The following is a 16741-nucleotide window of genomic DNA, read 5'->3' as shown; positions in this document are numbered from 1 at the left end:
GTTTCCTGCAAATAATTTAGTGTCAGTCATTAAAGCAATGTGCATGTGAAAGAGTATCCTATCCCAATAAACGTGCTACAATGGTAGTCAGTATGTTGTCAATCAGTTTTCAAGGCGATTATCAGACTCTTGGTGTGATGAGTATAGTTCTCATCCCTCTCATCTCATCCCACCATGTTGTGATTTTTGAACCCCCGGGAAGGACGAGATTCTCTCTAATCCAACTTGTTTTCTCTGTCTTGCTGAGATTTGAAAGTCCTAATTTGAATCCAAACCAATCCCCAAAAGACATTTGGCCTGTGAAATTTCACATCGTTTCCCCCTTTCGCCATTTAACCCGGCTAATAATAATTAACCTACTATTTTTTTTTCTTTTCGCAATAAGCATCAGATGCCATTGATACACAGAGACAATGCTGCCTATTAGTTGATCGGTTTGCAGTTATTTCCTGATTGTTGATTGGGTGTTAATCTGTGTATTGCTCTTTCCATTCGTTTATTATTCACACGTCTTCATATCTGACAGACAACATGCAAATGCTTTTCTCAATAAAATAAAATAAATAAATAATGTAGACTTTGTTAGGTAAAGTGTATATTTTAGTGGCAGTAACTGGTCATGTTTTTGTTTGCAATTCCGAAGTATTTTCTTGAATCGCACTGCAGTGGAGCTGGTTCTTCTGTGGCCTTAATTCGTTTGATTAACAGTATTTTTCCACAGTATTTATTCCAAATGATATTCATCCAGCACAATATGAAAATGATAAAGTGCGAGATTTTGTTATTCTTATTACCATTTCATATTTGGAAGTGAAAGGTCCATGCATGATCATGGAAAGGGCACTTAAGCTGTCTTTCAATACATCTGATCGCTGATGATTATCGTGTCCTCCCCGCGGTGATGGCGCATCGCGCCTCATTCTCACTCCCATTACGCAGCGGGATTGACATGAAACTGTGAATTGTTTGCTGCTCCGATAGAGTTGACCTGGAGCCAGCAGTCTGGGGGCTTGAGGAGCGATCATCTCTGCCTCCTCCCCCTATACATCAGAATGACAAAGCCCTGGGAGGGGCTTGTTGGCACCACCTATGATCACTGTAGGAGCAGGAGCCCAACACGACCATCACCTTGACTGCAGAACCAGCTATTCCTCTTCCAACACCAGCTGTCACTGCTCCACAAACCCACTGCTGGAGCTCGGTGGCCGGCTGGATAAATCCACGGGAATGGCGCAGGACTCCTGTTGCAGAGCCAAACCGTCGGATCAGAGTGCATGGGAAATGCAGGATCGGACCTCAAGTGGAGCAAAGAAGAAGAACTATCAGCGTTATCCCAAACCACCGTACTCTTACCTAGCTATGATTGCCATGGTCATTCAGAACTCTCCGGAGAAGAAACTCACGTTGTCAGAGGTAGGTCGTCTTCACAGGCGCGCGACTCTGTTTTTTTTTAAACTGTCAAAATTCATCAGGAATGTGAAATATTTTAATAATCATAGTTTATTTTCATTATGCCCTATTTCTACACCACTTAAGATATTTATAAAAAAAATATCTACCACCGGTTACATTTTTACAACTTGTAAACAGAATAAATAATATTTAAGGATCTTCTCGGCGGATTTCTTTCAGGTTCCATATAAAATAAATTCCATTTGCACTCCTTGAAACTTAAAATTTGTATAAAACTCAGTTGCGCCATCACCACACTTAAGTTAATTTCCATAAAGACTTGGTATCGTTTAGCCTACATGTGAAGTGAGATTTTGTGCGTTGCACTATCCAAATCACATACTGAATAATGTTGCACATAATGATGCACGTAATCTGGAGTTTGTGTTGTGAATAGTGAAAGCAGAGGCCGATACTGATGATAGCTGTGCCTGGAATCACTGTGCCGCAATTACTGCGCAGTTGTTTCGAAATGTTGCAATTTGTAAGAATCTGCGATCGGGATTAACAGGTTATGGACCAATTCAACTCCTGTGAATTTCTGTAAATGATTTGAGGTAGGGCCTGCTGCTTTTTTAGCATTAAATGGCAAGCATATCCTGTATTTTAAACCTTTGATTAAACTTGTTAAACATGCAAAATAAGCAAACCATGCCTGTTTACATATATAAATGTCACCCCACAGAAAATCTCACTATTTCTGTGTGATTTACAAGTGTATATAGGTCTATGCATGCACACTGCCATATTCTATATATATATATATATATATATATATATATATATATATATATATATATATATATATATATATATTTTTTTTTTTTTTTTTTATGTAGCAGAGAATCAAGATTCATGTAATCTCAGCAATATATGCTACCACTGTCGGTTTAGAAGATGTGCTGTTTAGAAGCTGTTGCCAGTAATAACGATATGATATGTTTTTAATAACTATGAATAAATTGTCTTTGAACAGATTCTGAAGGAAATCAGCACTCTCTTTCCATTCTTCAAGGGAAATTACAAAGGCTGGAGGGACTCAGTCCGACACAACCTGTCATCCTACGACTGCTTCGTGAAGGTGTTTGTTTGATTTCAGGTGACTGAAAAAAAATGTGTTAGTTTGATGTTCATTTGACATCTTGTTGCCCCTCCTCTAGGTGCTTAAGGATCCTGGTAAACCCCAAGGTAAAGGTAACTTTTGGACTGTAGAAGTGAGCCGAATTCCACTGGAGCTGCTGAAAAGACAGAATACGGCAGTGTCCCGTCAGGATGAAACCATCTTTGCTCAGGACCTGGCCCCGTACATCTTTCAAGATTATGCTCAGTCGAACAAATCCAAAACTCTGCCCACTGCCCTCTCCTTACCCCCTGTCTCTACCCATCACAGCCCACCTCCATCAGAGGACCACTATCGTCCCAAACTAGACTCCACGTTTGCGATAGATTCTCTCCTCCATAGTCTCATGCCTGCCAGTTCTGCTGGGGAAGGGCTACAAGAGAAAGAAAGTTGGGGCATTGGGCCTCCTCCACACACTCACTCTACCACTCCACCACATCCTTGTAATGGCTCGTATAATTGCAGTTCGTCAACCAGCTCCGTCAGTCCTGCGTCAGATTTGTCAGATGAGGACTGGAGAGGGGTGACACTCGTTGGGAAAAGATCAAGTGATCGAGGAACAACTTCAGACAGATACAGTGACTCCTGCCCCCCGCCAAACAAAAGCTCAAAACGCGGCACCACACCTCCTTGGGAGCTGCCGACTTCCTACGCCAAGTATACCCCTCCCAATGCGGTAGCCCCTCCTAGTATGCGATTTAATGGAAACCCGTTCATACCATTGGGTGGTATTCCGTTCTATGGTTATGGTGGTGTACACGTCACTTCATCACACTTGATTGGTCACCCTTACTGGCCCTTCTTTCCAAGTGGGACAGTTTCCATACAAGCCCCACCCCTGCTCATGGACTTAGACAGTATGCTGCAATCTGTTCCACCCAACAAGAGCGTGTTTGATGTGCTTGGCCCCAACAATCAGACTGCTCATCCACCTCCAAACCAGTATGCCCTTCAGAACGGGCCTTCCCTTTGCAAATATTCTCTTTAAACTGTGCACAAAATAGTCCTAGAAGAACATGGCTTCTCATCTTTGGCACTGCTCAGGTTTCACAAAGATTTGTGAGCATTAATGCTGCTCATTACTGTATACTCTGTCTGTAAATTGTCTCCGGAATTCTGGAGAAAATCCCTCTGTGTACTGAACAGTTATAGGGCCAATATTGACCAAAGAATCTACCCAACCAGTGTTGACACTGTTGTAACTTCTGTTGATTCATGTTACTTTCTTTGAAACTATTACTACCTCAGACTTTTAATGTCAATGGCTGCTCCTGTTTCCTGAATGGAGCCTTGTAATGTTTGGGGGACAATCAATGAAATGCTTGAAAAGACCAATTGAATGTTGTTAGTTTATAAGCTTTAAGTATGGTGTGTGGTTGCTTTATCTCCCTAAAAATAATCAGAAATGGTGTGCTGGACATTTGTTAGGATTAGGGATGTGTTTGTGTTTTTGAATGTGTACTTTTGCAAAGTTTACATAAAGACTGGCTTTAATGTCATTAATGTGTCACTTTTATATGTTGGTTTTAGCAGGGTAAACATATTTTTTGAAATATTGACTTTTTGTATGGCCTTTCTGGCATGATTTTGTGTGCCAACAACACTTTAATTTCACCCCCACTCCACCTGGTAAAGTCCAATCTCAGGCTCTGATAACAATGGTGGAGGCTTGACAGATCTGATGAAATCCAGTTTTGTGTGTTGTTTTTTTTTCTGGCATGCATTCATTTTGAAGAACTGTAATTAGAGCCATTTTATCAGTGCACTGTCTCAAAGCCTTATCATGACTCCTTGTGTCCCTGTGGAGTGTAGCTGCTGTAACTGATTTTTTTTGGTCATCAAATGCCTTTTTTATAATAAATGTTTATGTTGCCTTATGGTCATGCATGTCTGCATGATACTGTCCAGAAGCTCATATTGAGCGATTTGATCAGTCATTAAACGTAAGGGTTTTTTAACTGGTGGTCTGTGGTTGTCCTGCAGTCTGGTGCACGTCATTCCGCCACCACCTCCTGCTGTTTTTTTCTGTCCTGTCTTCCCTTAGATTCATTCAGTCATACCCCCAACATCCATTCTTTGTAATGGACCTTAGTTTAAAGTATTTGGGAAGTCTCAGTTTCTCAGTCTTTTTTTTTCTCTCTCCATATTATTATTGTTTCATGGTATAGAGCAGTCAGACTGTATAGTATTGATAAATATGCTTCAAATATGTTTATTGTAGGTGTAATCTTGTTAAAACAAATAAAACTGAACTGCAAAATGAACTGCATAGTTCATCTTAAAACTGTGTGTTGAATTCAGATTGTAGGGAAAGTAAGTTACACTAAGGGCCAATCTAATTTCTCTGTCTTACCCCTTCCCCTTACCACTTTGTCTGCGTCTTCCCCTTGCTTCTCGATACCGAGTGAAGGGGGGTAGGGGTAGAGCGTTCCACTAAGAAATGAGACGCCACTCGATTGCCGTTTGCGTCATCTTCCCTTGCCACTATCTGGCTGCTACGTCAACAGAGGCGACAAGCATTGACATAAACAAACGAAGATGCCGTCGTCTCAGGTTGTGATGTCGATTTCCTGGGCTCTCTTTATCTTTGCACGCTTGTGTGCCATCAATCAAAGACACCGTAGAAGAAGATTGTGTCCACCGGTCAAATCAATCAAGGAATAACGAGTAATGTCACGAAAATTCACTTCACACTAATTTCACCTAAAAAACATAATATGAAGTGTCATGTCAAGGATACAGATAAAAATTAACGTTAGCTTAGCTCGACAAATATAGCTGCTAGCTAGCGGTTAACTAGCGATTCAAAACAAAAACATTACAATTAAAATCGCTTAAACATTGTATTAAAGTATCCTAAAACACAAGTGTCATAATTATAATGTCAATTAAACTGATGAAAATACTTACATTTGTGCGACTCCTTCACAGTACGACGCTCAGCCATAAAAAAGCTTGATGTTGGCACTTCTTGAAAAAATTATACGTTGTTACCCCTCTCTTTCAAGTGTGGTCCTCCGCAAACTTCGTTTCAAGGGCTATGTAGCCCTTCGCCTTGGCCCTAGCCCTTGATCAGAATGAGAATTGAGACGCCACTTCCCCTCACATGAACGCGCAAAACCGAGGGGGAGGGGTAAGGGTAAGGGCTAAGACAGAGAAATGAGACGCAGCCTAAGCCTTTATTAAAATATCATGGGACAAAGCATGACTTGGATGTTTCAAAGCAAATGCATATTTGTTACCGTTATTTTGCATTTGGCATCTATCAAATGTTTGGTTCTTGACTTCTTTGTTATCATATGTTATACAGCATGAGTCTCATCAATGACAATATTTTACTTAAAGCCAGTAATGAAACTGGCTGAATACTGAAATTTTAGAGCATGGAACAGATGCTGCCTGATACGATTTACAACCCGAATTCCGGAAAAGTTGGGACGTTTTTTAAATTTTAATAAAATGAAAACTAAAAGACTTTCAAATCACATGAGCCAATATTTTATTCACAATAGAACATAGATAACATAGCAAATGTTTAAACTGAGAAAGTTTACAATTTTATGCACAAAATGAGCTCATTTCAATTTTGATTTCTGCTACAGGTCTCAAAATAGTTGGGACGGGGCATGTTTACCATGGTGTAGCATCTCCTTTTCTTTTGTTTGAAGCAGTTTGAAGACGTCTGGGCATTGAGGCTATGAGTTGCTGGAGTTTTGCTGTTGGAATTTGGTCCCATTCTTGCCTTATATAGATTTCCAGCTGCTGAAGAGTTTGTGGTCGTCTTTGACGTATTTTTCGTTTAATGATGCGCCAAATGTTCTCTATAGGTGAAAGATCTGGACTGCAGGCAGGCCAGGTTAACACCCGGACTCTTCTACGACGAAGCCATGCTGTTGTTATAGCTGCAGTATGTGGTTTTGCATTGTCCTCCTGAAATAAACAAGGCCTTCCCTGAAATAGATGTTGTTTGGAGGGAAGCATATGTTGCTCTAAAACCTTTATATACCTTTCAGCATTCACAGAGCCTTCCAAAACATGCAAGCTGCCCATACCGTATGCACTTATGCACCCCCATACCATCAGAGATGCTGGCTTTTGAACTGAATGCTGATAACATGCTGGAAGGTCTCCCTCCTCTTTAGCCCGGAGGACACGGCGTCCATGATTTCCAACAAGAATGTCAAATTTGGACTCGTCTGACCATAAAACACTATTCCACTTTGAAATAGTCCATTTTAAATGAGCCTTGGCCCACAGGACACGACGGCGCTTCTGGACCATGTTCACATATGGCTTCCTTTTTGCATGATAGAGCTTTAGTTGGCATCTGCTGATGGCACGGTGGATTGTGTTTACCGACAGTGGTTACTGAAAGTATTCCTGGGCCCATTTAGTAATGTCATTGACACAATCATGCCGATGAGTGATGCAGTGTCGTCTGAGAGCCCGAAGACCACGGGCATCCAATAAAGGTCTCCGGCCTTGTCCCTTACGCACAGAGATTTCTCCAGTTTCTCTGAATCTTTTGATGATGTTATGTACTGTAGATGATGAGATTTGCAAAGCCTTTGCAATTTGACGTTGAGGAACATTGTTTTTAAAGTTTTCCACAATTTTTTTACGCAGTCTTTCACAGATTGGAGAGCCTCTGCCCATCTTTACTTCTGAGAGACTCTGCTTCTCTAAGACAAAGCTTTTATAGCTAATCATGTTACAGACCTGATATCAATTAACTTAATTAATCACTAGATGTTCTCCCAGCTGAATCTTTTCAAAACTGCTTGCTTTTTTAGCCATTTGTTGCCCCCGTGCCAACTTTTTTGAGACCTGTAGCAGGCATTAAATTTTAAATGAGCTAATTAAGTGGATAAAAGTGTAAAATTTCTCAGTTTAAACATTTGCTACGTTATCTATGTTCTATTGTGAATAAAATATTGGCTCATGTGATTTGAAATTCCTTTAGTTTTCATTTTATTAAAATTTAAAAAACGTCCCAACTTTTTCGGAATTCGGGTTGTAAATTCATCTGTCAAAGCAACTTTGTATTCATGAGTATCTGGAGAGACGGCATTTGCTCCTAAAAAAAAAAAAAGATGCAGTGGAATGACAAAAATCTATAAACAAAATTCGGATGAGCACAGTAAATGAGTGGCTATACACATTGAACTGAGAATGCATCCTTTAACTCAACAACTTGACCCACTTCATTTGTTTTCATTATGGAGACAAAATGGGGATTATAAAAAAAAAACTGTAGAGACAAAAAAAAAAGTCTCACAAACACAAACTGCCAAACAAAAAACAAAAAAACCTGACAAAGTGAGAGTCCTGATAGATTCTCAGCCAGAGATTTTCACAAGGTAAGGTATAAGGACAGGTTAAAAGGATCATGATCAGATTAGAAGCTGAAAATGTAAATATGAATATGTAATTGTCTAGCTTCATCATCAGTTCATTTGTCTAGCTCCGTCCGCATGACTTGCCAATCAAAATTAAAGCATTTATTTAATGTGAAGCAATTGATATCAAAACACACATATAATGTGAAAATAGTAACGGTGCTCTTACATTTATGAATAGCCTAGAATTTGTTCACTTTAAAGGAGTCAGAATCAACATAGCCTATCCAAATAGTTAATAACCCCATTTTTTTTCTCTCCTAAAAAGGCCTTTGTGGCGATTTCTACTAAGGGGTTGTTTATTGAAGTATTTTCTTTTTTTTCATGCAACGAAGAAATGACACTTACATAGGATTGCGGTCAATAAAATATTATAAAAATCCACGGAAACTTCCATTTCACGTTATAGCAGAAAAAAATGTTATTTAGATTTTTTAAATGTTCGTCACAAAAAAAAAAAAAAAAAAAAAAGTTATTTTGCGAACTATGAGCATAGGCATCCCTTTTTGGAACCTTAATTTTAGATTGTGCATTCAGTTCGATTCAGGTAACATATGAAATAATAAAAAATGAAGGATAATCCTATAGGTTTATTAGCATTTTACAAAAATGTTCAAATTTTACATCCAGTTGAGTTATTTTTTTCCCTCCTAAAAGACATGGTATATATTCTTTAATAGTGTGACAGTAGTTTTGTTCCTTATTTAATTAATAGGATTATAGAAGCATTTTAACACCAGTTAAATAAATAAATACAAAATAATAAAATAAGATTGTCAATATCATCTGAAAATGCTGATGTCTGATCAGACCTAGCCTATAATTGTAACATTAACATTTTTGTTCCAATGAAAATCTTTCACATGAAAATAACACGTTTAAATGAATTAGCCTATAAAATTTACATAGCCTATCAATATAATTAAGTGTCACTTCAACTTGGTGGAGAAAAACACCATGCTAACATTTGAACAGCACTGGAGTTGAAATCCGCCTCTATGAAAACACCCGGTGCAGAAATTGAAATACAACAAAACTACCTTTAACAATCACTAAACAGCGCTGTTTTGGCCCTGTTTCTGTATGACATAGCCTAACTAAACAGGATATGATTGATTAGATAGGTCTGTTAATGAATAGCATTATGCTATTAATTCATGAGGTCATTAGCCTACTATTATTTTACAAATCATGCTTGAAGACATAAATTTAGGAATAATCTACAATTCACAAGAAACTGACCTAAATACAAAGGGCATTACAGAAATATAAGCATATTTAGATCTATAAAATGTTAACAATCATCATCATTAAGGCTACATGCAATAGGCTAAACTGAATTTCCAAATATTCTATGGAGAAAAAAACATGCATCCATTTTAGCCTTTAAATTCTGCTTCAGGTGTTTGTATGGGAAATTACATACAATGGATGCAAATCTCCATTCTGCATTGTTTTATGTAGCAGTTATGCTGTAGCCCATTGGGCTTTAGGCAGGTAAACACCCAAAACAGGTGTTTACACCTATTACTATCTCATTATCAATGATACCCATCCCAGCATTACATTTTAATGTATTGACTTAATACATGGATCACTAATTCTGTCACTACTGTACATGAAGTCTATAAAAAAACCTTTAAAACCCTTGGAAGTTGTAGCCTAATGGTTAGAGATAGGCCTACTGACTTGCAATCCAAAGGTTGTGAGTTCAAGTCTCGGGCTGGCAAGAATTGTAGGCAGGGGGACAAGTGGTCTCTCCACCCTCAATACCACGACTGAGTTCTGCCTTGAGCAAGGCACCAAACCCCCAACTGCGCCGCGGGCGCCGCAGCATAAATAGCTGCCACTGCTTTGTGTGTGTGTGTGTTCACTGCTGTGTGTTTTGAATGGGTCAAATGCAGAGCATGGATCCCAAGTATCACCATACTTGGCTTTATGTCATTTGACTTTCTATAGCAGAACAGAAAAAAACACTCAATATGAGAGGTTTCATTAGACTTTATTTCTGCTGTCTTCAGAAACATGTCCAGTGCTTCGTTCTTATTTTTCTCTTCTTAAACTGTGTTCTGTGGCTCCTACAGCCAACACAGCTTAGAAGGAAGCTGATAGTCTCCATCCTATTCATTAACACTGAACATGTCCTGTTATGTATGCCACACATCAGTCCATTTTAATGAAAATTCTAGTCAAGTACTCCCCTGTGACGAGTGGGGCGGGGCCGAGAGCCATGGAAATGGGGCGAGGCTGGAGGAGTGATTGGAAATGAGCGACACCTGCTCGACCCAACGTTCTCGAGTCCCACGGAGGAGATGGAAGGATATAAAACCTGAGCGACTATAGTGAAGGACGAGAGAGGACCAGGCCTGGATTTTAGTTGTGTTTTGATTTTGTATGTGCTTGGCAGTCGTCCATGAGGGGCTGCCGCGCTGTTTTGTGTTTATTTTATTATTAAACTTGATTTGATTGTCCACCGGTTCCCACCTCCTTCTTCCCACGAAAGAATATTGTTACACTGGTACCGAAGCCTGGGATGAAGGAGGGACGTGCTGCTGAAGATCCCTCGCTGCTGGGGTGAACCCGCGGTGCCATCGAGCGAGCGTAGCAGTCGGGCGCCGGGGATGCTCGAGGTGGTGGGCTGGAGTGAGTTGCCGGGGATGGACAAGCTCGCTGCCGGCCGCCCGCGATGTGGAGGGGCGGCTGCCATCCGTGAGGGAGTGGAGGAGTCAGCGCCATTCGCCAGGGGGCCGGAGCCTGCTGCCTCTGGGAAGTAATCCAGAGGAGCAGGGAACGGGGGACTCCTGCTGGCTGCCCAAAATCGGAAGAGCTGTCGCTGTCCGCCGGGCGGCGGAGGAGTGTCGTGCTGTCCACCAAGGGACATCCAGTGCCATCGCCAGGCACCATGGAGGTCTCGAGTCCCATGGAGGAGATGGAGGGATATAAAACCGGAGCGACGACAGTGAAGGATGAGAGAGGACCAGGCCTGATTTTATTTGGTGTTTTGATTTTGTTTGTGCGCGGCAGTCGTCCGTGAGGGGCTATCGCGCTGTTTTGTGTTTTTTATTATTAAAGCTTTCATTTGATTGTTCGCCGGTTCCCGCCTCCTTCTTCCCATAATTATGGAGTTTTTATTGTTACATCCCCTAACACAAAATCATTTGAAAACAACAAAGACATTTGAAGAGAGATATGTAGATGTGATCATTAAGGGTGAAACATCCTCATGTAGAATAAAATAGCTTTTTCCTGAACATTGATATTCAAGACCATTTCCATGATGGAATAAAGAAATAAAAAAAGATAATTGGTGCATATTCTCTCACAATTCTGACATCTATTGTGGCAATTCTGAGAAAAAAATCTGAGTTGTGAGATATAAAGAATTCAGAATTTTTTTTTCTCTAATTTTAAGTTAATATCTTGCAATTTTCAGTTTCTCTTATAAAAAAATTTCAGAATTGTGAGACGTTTTACTTTTAAAAAAAATCCTTTTAGTAGATATGACTGTTTACATCTCCTTTTAAAAAAGGTATAATTGATTTGATTTGATCATCTTACCCCAGGATCCAGGCTGATGGTATTCTTGGCCCCTAAATTTAAAACTCTGCCATCCGTTTAATGTAACAAATTCAGCCCAGGTGCTCCATTTTTACCTCCTAAATGAACCAAGATTTATATATATATATGTGTGTGTGTGTGTATGTATACATAAGCACATATATAAAAGTATATAAATATACAGTGATGAAGGTACCGTGAAGGCCATAGGGCTGTGTAGAACGCCTCTCCGTTAATACCGACAGAACCACTGGACTACAAAATCGAAGTTTCCGTATCACACCATCACCGCCGCGGTACAGACCTGCCCCTCCAGAACCGGGCCGCAGGGAGAACTGCCCAAGAATCACTGGATACCTGAGACAGCAACTCAAATTCACCAATATCCTCCACATTATGAATGAATGGAACAGTCTTGTAGTTGTTTAGGTGAACTATCCATTTAAAGAAGAAAAAGGCAGAAAGCTGTATATTGTGTGAACAGCAGATATGGTGTAACCGGAAAAGTCAATCTAGCAATTTCACAGATATTTATTTTAATTATTTTTTTAATGAGTGCAAAACAGCACTAAATCAGCACATCAGAAAAATTTCCCCTGGGGCGCTTCCGTCTCGACCGCACGGATGTGGTGGTCTTCCGCTCCGCCCTGGTGGGCTTCTGTCTCGACCGCACGGATGTGGTGGTCTTCTGTACCGCCCTGGTGGGCTTCTGTCCCGACCGCATGGATGCGGTGGTCTTCTGCTCCACAGTGGTGGGCTTCAAGTTATGTCCTTCCTGGACTTGTGTTTGTTGTTGTTTTGTTTTTGTTTTTGTTTCTCTTCTTTCTGTTTCCATCCATGGACCTGGCCCTCCGTCCCTCCCCCTGATCCTCCGCCGGTCCACCTCCCTCCTGGGTTCCTTGTCTTTGTCTTTCTCTTTGTTTCCCTTTAAAGACCTGGCCCTACGTCCCTCCCACTGATCCTCTGCCGGTCCACCTCCCTCCTGGGCTCCTTGTTTTTGTGTTTGCACTTCTTGTCTCTGTTTCCCCATTTTACCTGGTCCTCTTGTCTCTGTTTCCCCATTTTACCTGGTCCTCTTGTCTCTGTTTCCCCATTTTACCTGGCCCTCCGTCCCTCCCCCTGGTCCTCTGCCGCTCCACCTCCCTCCTGGTCTCTTTGTGTCTTTGGTTTCTTCTTGGGTTCGGGTGGAGCATCTGGTAGCTGCTCCGTGGAGGAGGGGGTAATGTCACGCTGCCCGGTCTCTGTTTCCCTGGGTGTCCACTAGTGGGCTCACTTCCCCTTAGGCACCTCACCGTAGGCACTACAATTCCCACTAGCCTTGTCCCTTCATCACAGTAATTGCACTCCTGTTAATTGCACCAGGTGCCTTCACTTATTAGTCATTAGCCTCCCTATATTAACCAGTCTTTTCCTGTTTTCTGCATGGAGTCCTTTCCTTACGTTTCCCAGTATTCTCGTCTTCCGAGTTCCTCGTATTCCGAGTTCCTGTTCCTGTTCCTGTTCCCGTTCCTGTTCCCTTTCCTGTTCCTCCTTTGTTTTGTTTGTTTTGATTGCTTCTGGTTTTGACCCTGGCTTGTTTGGATTACGATTTGGATTACCCTAATAAACATACCTGCAATTGGATCTCTCTCTCCCTGTGTCTCACTGGGTCTTGATCGTCACAGAAAGTAATCTATCCTACAGAAAAGCATTAAAAACTGCTAGATCCGATTACCTTTCTTCTCTTTTAGAAGAAAACAAACATAACCCCAGGTATTTATTCAATACAGTGGCTAAATTAACAAAAAATAAAAACTCAACAATTGTTGACATTTCCCAACATCACAGCAGTAATGACTTTATGAACTACTTTACTTCTAAAATCGATACTATAAGAGATAAAATTGCAACCATTCAGCCGTCAGCTACAGTATCGCATCAGACAGTGCACTATAGACCCCCTGAGGAACAGTTCCACTCATTCTCTACTATAGAAGAGGAAGACTTGTATAAACTTGTTAAATCATCTAAACCAACAACATGTATTTTAGACCCTATACCATCTAAGCTCCTAAAAGAGTTGCTTCCAGAAGTCATAGATTCTCTTCTGACTATTATTAATTCCTCATTGTCATTAGGATACGTCCCCAAAACCTTCAAACTGGCTGTTATTAAGCCTCTCATCAAAAAACCACAACTTGACCCCAAAGAACTAGTTAATTATAGACCAATCTCAAATCTCCCTTTTCTGTCCAAGATACTAGAAAAGGTGGTATCCTCACAATTATATTCCTTCTTAGAGAAAAATGGTATATGTGAGGATTTCCAGTCAGAATTTAGACCGTATTATAGTACTGAGACTGCTCTCCTTAGAGTTACAAATGACCTGCTCTTATCATCTCTCTTTTAGTTTTATTGGATCTTAGTACTGCGTTTGACACAATTGACCACAACATTCTTTTGCATAGACTTGAACACTTTGTTGGCATTAATGGAAGTGCATTGGCATGGTTTAAATCATACTAATATGACCGCCATCAGTTCGTAGCAGTGAATGAAGATGTATCATATCAATCACAAATGCGGTATGGAGTACCTCAAGGCTCACTACTAGGGCCGCTACTCTTCACGCTTTATATGTTACCCTTGGGAGATATCATCAGGAAACATGGTGTTAGCTTTCACTGTTATGCTGATGATACTCAGCTCTATATTTCATTGCGGCTCGGTGAAACACACCAATTTGAAAAACTAATGGAATGCATAGTCAATATAAAAAACTGGATTATGAGTAATTTCTTACTGCTAAATTCTGTAAAAAACAGAGGTGGTAATTATAGGACCTAAAAACTCTGCATGTAATAACCTAGAACACTGTCTAAGACTTGATGGTTGCTCTGTCAATTCTTCATCATCTGTTTGGAACCTAGGTGTGCTATTTGATCGCAATCTTTCCTTAGAAAGCCACGTTTCTAGCATTTGTAAAACTGCATTTTTCCATCTCAAAAATCAGAAATGCAGAAATGTTAATCCATGCATTTATGGCATCAACGTTAGATTATTGTAATGCTTTATTGGGTGGTTGTTCTGCACGCTTAGTAAACAAACTACAGCTAGTCCAAAATGCAGCAGCAAGAGTTCTTACTAGAACCAGGAAGTATGACCATATTAGCCCGGTCCTGTCAACACTTCACTGGCTCCCTATCAAACATTGTATAGATTTTAAAATATTGCTTATTACTTATAAAGCCCTGAATGGTTTAGCACCTCAGTATTTGAATGAGCTCCTTTTACATTATAATCCTCTACGTCCGCTACGTTCTCAAAACTCAGGCAATTTGATAATACATAGAATATCAAAATCAACTGCGGGCGGCAGATCCTTTTCCTATTTGGTGCCTAAACTCTGGAATAACCTACCTAACATTGTTCGGGAGGCAGACACACTCTTGCAGTTTAAATCTAGATTAAAGACCCATCTCTTTAACCTGGCTTACACATAACATACTAATATGCTTTTAATATCCAAATCCGTTAAAGGATTTTTAGGCTGCATTAATTAGGTAAACCGGAACCGGGAACACTTCCCATAACACCCGATGTACTTGCTACATCATTAGAAGAATGGCATCTACGCTAATATTTGTCTGTTTCTCTCTTATTCCGAGGTCACTGTAGCCACCAGATCCAGTCTGTATCCAGATGAGAGGGTCACTGCAGTCACCCGTATCCAGTACGTATCCAGACCAGATGGTGGATCAGCACCTAGAAAGGACCTCTACATCCCTAAAAGACAGCGGAGACCAGGACAACTAGAGCCCCAGATACAGTTCCCCTGTAAAGACCTTGTCTCAGATGACCATCAAGTCAAGACCACAAGAAACAGATGATTCTTCTGCCCAATCTGACTTTGCTACAGCCTGGAATTGAACTACTGGTTTCGTCTGGTCAGAGGAGAACTGGCCCCCCAACTGAGCCTGGTTTCTCCCAAGGTTTTTTTCTCCATTCTGGAGTTTCGGTTCCTTGCCGCTGTCGCCTCTGGCTTGCTTAGTTGGGGTCACTTCATCTACAGAGATATCGTTGACTTGATTGCAAATAAATGCACAGACACTATTTAAACTGAACAGAAATGACATCACTGAAGTCAATGATGAACTGCCTTTAACTATCATTTTGCATTATTGACACACTGTTTTCCTAATGAATGTTGTTCAGTTGCTTTGACGCAATGTATTTTGTTTAAAGCGCTATATAAATAAAGGTGACTTGACTTGACTTGACTGAAGCAGCACGTACTCATTGTGCTTTCACACAGGAAGCGTTTGCAGTCCGCTACTGATCCGCGGCTGTTTAAGCAACAAAACACAACATTTTTAGTCGACTCTCATGCCTTTTGCATTTAAATCTTTATTACAGGCAATCCAACGTGTCTTAAATAACTTTTTTTTTCTGCCTTTATAAAAGTTTATATATAATGTTGCCTTGTTTCTCTAAAGTTGCTCTTTTTCTTGTTTTAAATCTAGCCAAAACCCATGTGTTGTGTGTGAAACACAGTAGGCTTCAATTAGTATAGTACATTAGTGGATGAGCTGCAGCTGTCTTATGGTCTTTTTGGGAAGGCCGGTGAGGAGCCCATTACAATAGCCCATTATTACTGCTTTGACATGACTACTGAAACTAAGGTCTGTCTCCAGAATCACACCAAGATTCCTGACTTGAGTTTTAGTTGTTTGACCCCTAGAGTCAAGGTATGCATTCACCTTGAAAACTTCATCTTTGTTTCCAAATGCAATGACTTCAGTTTTTTCTTGTTTAACTGAAGAAAGTTCTGGCACATCCAACTATTAATTTCATCAATGCATTGGCAGAGGGAGTCAATGGGGCTGTAGTCATTTGGAGATAAGGCTAGGTAAATCTGGGTATCATCAGCATAGCTGTGATAGGCAATTTGGTTCTTTCTCATTGACTTAGTGGAAGCATATACAGGCTAAACAAAAGCGGTGCAAGAATTGAGCCTTGTGGGACTCCACATGTCATGGACGTCCACTTAGACTTATGATCTCCTAAACTCACATAATAGCCTCTCCCTTCTAAGTATGACCTGAACCATTTGAGTACAATCCCAGAAAGCCCAAACCAGTTTTCCAGTCTCTCTAGTAGTATGTTATGATCAACAGTGTCAAACGCAGCACTGAGATCTAGCAGTACCAGCACAGATATTTTGCCAGAGTCA

General features: G+C 40.5%; 1 protein-coding gene across 1 annotated transcript; it reads left to right on the top strand.

Annotated features, from left to right (window-relative positions):
* Positions 1 to 901: 901 nt before the first annotated feature.
* LOC132121865 (forkhead box protein H1-like) lies at positions 902 to 4520 on the top strand. Its single transcript, XM_059531606.1, has 4 exons — positions 902 to 957; positions 1062 to 1413; positions 2429 to 2533; positions 2613 to 4520. Exons 1-4 carry the CDS (start codon positions 902 to 904, stop codon positions 3558 to 3560), a joined length of 1461 nt encoding a protein of 486 aa, XP_059387589.1. The 3' UTR covers positions 3561 to 4520.
* The last annotated feature ends 12221 nt before the right edge of the window (positions 4521 to 16741 follow it).

The sequence above is a fragment of the Carassius carassius genome, chromosome 40 (genome assembly GCF_963082965.1).
Source record: "Carassius carassius chromosome 40, fCarCar2.1, whole genome shotgun sequence".
Classification (NCBI taxonomy): domain Eukaryota; kingdom Metazoa; phylum Chordata; class Actinopteri; order Cypriniformes; family Cyprinidae; genus Carassius; species Carassius carassius.
This window is presented reverse-complemented; position numbering and strand designations above follow the sequence as displayed.